This window comes from Aplysia californica, unplaced genomic scaffold (genome assembly GCF_000002075.1).
Source record: "Aplysia californica isolate F4 #8 unplaced genomic scaffold, AplCal3.0 scaffold00041, whole genome shotgun sequence".
NCBI classification, from domain to species: Eukaryota; Metazoa; Mollusca; class Gastropoda; order Aplysiida; family Aplysiidae; genus Aplysia; species Aplysia californica.
The window spans coordinates 57244-62597 of NW_004797311.1; the positions used below are offsets into that span (position 1 = coordinate 57244).

A 5354-nucleotide genomic window follows, 5' to 3' on the forward strand; every position below is an offset into this window, starting at 1 on the left:
CCACCCTCCCTCCTCCTCCAGGATACTCGACAGCGGTCTGTGTGGAGACATGAGAGAACAGAACCCAGTACGTCGCTGGCTGCCTGTAGCCGCGGCCATAGCCTTTATCCCGCTCTGTGGGCCCTTCCTGGATCTCTCGGTCGACTTCTTTCTGGAAAGCCTGCTCGGCACACACAGATACCTCTGGAACATCTGACACACTACTACTACTAGTCTATATATCACACACTTACCCCCCCCCCACACACACACACACATACATATAAACACACACATATACATATTACACATATACACACACACATACTTTTTTTTTTTTTAATTTATAATAAAGGCCGATCCATTTAAACTTTGATGCATCTGAACCACAAATATTTGACTTTCATTTTCATAATATTCATTAGTAATCAATCTAGCACTAGCACGCACATACTATAGCGAAATCGGCAGGACGCGGAAGTCTTTTCGTTCTGTTTGATTTTTGCAATGTAAGCCCCTACATGTTTTAAAAAAGGAAATACATCAGTTATTATAATAAGTTGAAGAAAAAACTCGGGTGCTGAAAACCTATTAACCAAGTACTAAGTGCAAGCTATTGCTTTCGTCTGTCCAGTTAAAACGGGATAAAAAGTAAACCGCTCTGTTTTAGCCTTCTCAAGTCTTCCAACGTGGGCTTAAAAGTTGGTCTGGATGATCAACAGAACATGAATTGAAAGCTCCTTAATGAGACCACTGCAAAACAAAGTTGTTCCAAGACATTTTCGTTGTTGTTTTAGCCTGAAGGTAAAAGAGGGTCCAAAAAGTAGTAAATCTAGATGACTAATGATTTACACCATATCTAAAACATTAAAAAGTTGCATATTTTATGTCTTTTCATCAACGCCACACTTTAAAACATGTCTATGTCATGTGTTTGACCACTTGCTGCAGAAGTGCCATGGAAAGTCATTTGCGCTATGGCAAGTCAAAAACATGTGCTAGAATTTTCTATTCAATGCAGAAAGACGAAAATGAGAAAAGCTACGACACCAGTACTTCTACTACTATCAAAAGTTATGTAATAAAGAATGTATGCTAAAGTGTACAATAAATCCTCCAAATCGAACATGGAAGTTAATAATCTCTATACCGGTACATGTAGTTTGAAAATAAGAACATGTTATATAGGCCTGCTGTTGAAAACATATGAGTAATATGAGTACCAATGTCTCTTTTTGAAAGAAATTTGAGACTACTATAAATCTGCCTTTCCTATGAATTGAAGTATTTGCAAGTAAGCATTATATCGATTTTGGAAAAGGTTAATTATAATACAGTACAGTCTTGTACATGCTCACAATGGTAACAAGAGTTCTCTCATACAATGCTGATAGTCAGCTGGCTACTTAATCATAATGCATACAGTCCTAGCTTTTGGTCATGTAAACCCTCGTAACACATGATAAATAAATGAATATAATTTTGAGTATCAATTTTACAACTGTCTTGCTTTTATATATATCTAGATTTTTAACATATTGTGAGGGAATGATTTTATATAATTTATACATATTATAATAAATTATTATAAAAACCCACTATACTATAAATTAAAGCAATCCAGACTATATCATTTATAAAATAAACATTCTCCAGAGTTCAACGAAATTGATGAAAACTGATTATTAGGCAGCCAGAGCTAGACGTTAGATACAAAAATAAGGCCATTGTAGATAAAAACAGAACTAAAATGTTCCCCTAAAAATTGATACATGTCACAAACTTGTAGGCCTATCTCTGAACACATTTCAATACTGGTACTTCACCTCAAGCACATTTCTTAACTTTAAGGAAAATGTTCAAACAATTTAAATTGCCATAGATAGCAAAGCCATATATTATATAGATCTACATGTATTTCTATCAAAAGATTCATTTTAGAATGTAGGCTATACCATTTCTTTCAGTCTATTCATTTTGACAAGCAGTGTGTATTTCTTAACAAGCATTGTAACAGGGGTTCTCGAGGTCTAGAGGTCACGGTGTTCGCCTCTTATTCAATAGATCCTGGGTTTGAAACCTGACAGGGACAACGAAGGAAAAATTTCTTCTCTTATTAAATGTTCTCCTTTCACATCCTTTCCTGCTCTAATTAACTGTGTTCTGTCATCTGTTTTCGTCTCCACTTTGTGCCCCAACCCCTCTCCCCTTTTTACCCCCTCCTCTGGGCTCCTGACTATTTCTGCAGCCTTTCTACTGCTACTCCTTGGCTCCTTCTGGCTGCTGTCTTTCCATCATACCCCGCATAAGGGTGAAAAATCTCCGAGGTCCTTGCGCAAGTTGCACACATTAAAGATCTCTTGGTGGTCTAAATAAAAGAATAGGCTTTGGCCGCCATGCGTGCAAAATTCAAAATTAATTTTACCCAACTGAAAATTTAATGTTTAAATAATGTCTCTCGCGCACTCATATGACCTTATGCAGTTGTGACCGTCGTAAAACACTTATCAAAACAAACACATACCATACCATGCCACGCCACATACCAAAACAAAACAAAGTAACACAGAACTTGTTAATAATAATATTGAAATTTTTAAAAAGACGAAGGCGGAAAATACAAATCAGTTCATTTTAATTTCACATTTAAAAACCATCAAGCATCAACCATCAAATCAATAAAGTTCCAGAGACAAATGCACTACATTTACGCCATTCTCGCTCTTTCTCTAGCAATTTTTCTTTGAAGATACCGTTTTCTGGCCTCCTCGATATCTTTCACCGAGTTGTGATGTGGATAAACTTTCTTGGCAGGATCAACACTCGGAGTGCTGTTCTCTTTCCCTCGCTTTGGTCCGATGACAGCAGCGGTCTGTTTTCTCATTTCTTTCAGATTATCCACGATACTATCGTTTACTTCCTCTGAACGCGCCCGGGGTGAATTATCTGAACCAGGGGAAGTAACCATGTCGCTTTCGCCAGTGTTAGACTTAAGTCCCCTGTGACTACCAGATTCGTCTCCCTTTGATGATCTGGATTGTGTCTGAGTGTCGTAGGAATGTCGTTCTCCAGAAACAGACTGTGACTTCTCTCTCTCGGGAGAACGAGAACGATTTCTTCTTCTGTTCTCAGATGATGATTTCAAACTTTTCCTCGGAGCTGGAGGACTGTTCGACCTTGACCTAGATCTAGAACGCTTTCTTCTGCCACCTGATTTACTTTGACCTTGGGTGGCATCTGGAGAATGTCTTCTAGTACGAGGAGAGTTTTCTTTCTGCCTTTGTGGAGAGGTATCCGAGCCAGGTGATAAATCGGCTCTCTTCTTCCGAAACTGGCTGGCAGCTTGCACCTTGCTGCGCTTAGAAAACTGGACTTTGTCTTCTTTTCTCCCCGATGTTTTCGGTTGCTCCGAGTCGCTGAAATGCGGAAAGCAGTACAAACATAAATCAGTGCAACAACAATGATTTAAAAAAGACTGAAGAATAGAGGAAAATAAAAGAGGAGGGCAACAAACAAGAAGGAGGAGGAAAAAACGAGGGGGAGGAAAGAAGGAGGAGGAGGAGGAGGAATGTGTTTACCATTACTATGCTGTGCAAGGGAGAGCCCGGTAGGCTCATGTAACCTGATGCTCTAGATGATGATAAGTGGGTCTGTTTTCCATTGTGAACACAGGGTGATTTGAGTTCGAGACACTTGTATCGAAAAAATATGACGCCTTTTTGAGATGAGCCGTTTGACACATCCATGTGGGCGTTGAAGAAAACTGTTCCCAATACGAAGAAAATATAAAGGTTCAGTTTGGGATAGGCATATTATTCGAGCTATCCGTGAATTAGTATTTTCGATGTTTGAATTATCTGAGCTCAACTGTAGTTCTGGTGCAGTGGTCAGGCTCTCCACCATTACAGACAGAAAATACGAGTTCAATTCCTAAAAGTGAAAGTTTTATTATCGGGAATCTTCCACTTGTCTGCTTGGACAATGCATCCCTCTCAGCCTGGGGGTTACCAATTTAAAATTTTAAAGATCTGTACAAGCCCAACAAGTAGTTAGTGTGTGAAAACACCATTAGTGTTGCTGCTTTGGTTCCAAAATTAAAATCACCTTAACCCTTAAAACCCTGAATTCTTCTTTTTCATACCTCCTTAGAATCCTGAATTAAAATTGAGATACTAGAAAAATCTCAGGTTAGTTCATTGTTTTATTTACTGTGTCTTCAATTGTTGTTAGATTTTACTAAAGTTTGAAAACGATAAAGTTGGCCAGCTATTACTAGCGGTATAGGAAACTACGGCGTCAGCTGTTACTGGCGGTATAGGGTTAAGTTGGGGGGGTTAGAAACACACAGTTGTGAAGAAATCAAAGTTCTGCCCAATGTCTTCAAACAGTTGAGTGTGACAAACAACTTATTTTGCCAGGATGCAAAACATGTGGTCCCAAATTGAGTTCTTTTCGTTCAGACCACCAAAAAATTGCAAATTAATGCAGATTATGAGATACAGTGGAACTCGGTTTCAACGAGCTCGGATTCAACGAGAACTCAGATTTAATGAGATGAAATAGATTCCCCGTTTTTATTCTTCTTTAAAATCAATAAAAATAACCTGGATTCAACGAGCGCTTAAATCAGCGAGCTCGGATTCAACGAGGAGGTCGCTTCCAGGGTGAACAGCCCCCGCAGACATGGCTTCGCTCTTTTGTCTCCCAGAACGAACTTTATCTATTCCCGGAAACCATCCATTGCACCTGCATCGTGAACCATTATACACTTAGCCGATTGCATGCGACCAACCAGCGGCCTTTTTTCATACCAACACATGCGTTGTTGGCACATGCACGTGTCTACCCTGGTGTGTGTCGGGGTTGGACGGGTGGCCTGCACACATGTGGCTGTGTGTGCGTGTCAGGGAGAAGGGGGCACTAGCAGTCCGGACGATGAACGTCGCAGATACAAACACGTCACAGTCTTTTTTTTTCTCTAGGCAACTGATCATAAATTACAATGATAAGCTAGCCTAGTCTCGACGTCGATCTACGTAATGAATTGTGCGCTGGTCTATGGAATCAAAAGTTGCCGTATGCTAGGCTCTTCACAGCATTACAACTTTTTGGTAAACAATCGAGATGACACAGGCGTGTGCATTTGAAAGAATCGGTCTTTTTTTTTATTTGCACAGCTCATAATAATATGAAGGCATTTCAGGCACTACTCGTGACTTCTCTTTATACATTACTTGCTTAGTGCCTGTAATTATCTACACAAAACCTCATGTTTGCTATAACGAACACTCGGATTCAACGAGGTTTTAAGCCAGGCCCGGCGACCTCGTTGAATCCGAGTTCTACTGTATTGACCTCAGTTGTTTTTTATGGGG

At 39.7% G+C, this 5354-nt stretch overlaps 2 protein-coding genes across 2 annotated transcripts in view; one reads left to right on the forward strand and one right to left on the reverse strand.

The window, feature by feature from the left end:
- Positions 1-236, forward strand: part of LOC101853442 — a gene marked incomplete in the record, with an annotated part of 5270 nt that extends 5034 nt beyond the window's left edge. Inside the window, 1 exon segment of the mRNA XM_013079107.1 lies at positions 22-236. Within this exon segment, the coding sequence (XP_012934561.1) occupies positions 22-196 (175 nt within the window).
- A 2361-nt stretch (positions 237-2597) lies between these two features.
- Positions 2598-5354, reverse strand: part of LOC101853603 (nuclear speckle splicing regulatory protein 1) — a 15869-nt gene continuing 13112 nt past the window's right edge. Inside the window, exon 9 of the mRNA XM_005092109.3 lies at positions 2598-3395. Within this exon, the coding sequence (XP_005092166.1) occupies positions 2687-3395 (709 nt within the window). The 3' untranslated portion in view covers positions 2598-2686. The remainder of the gene's footprint in view (positions 3396-5354) is intronic.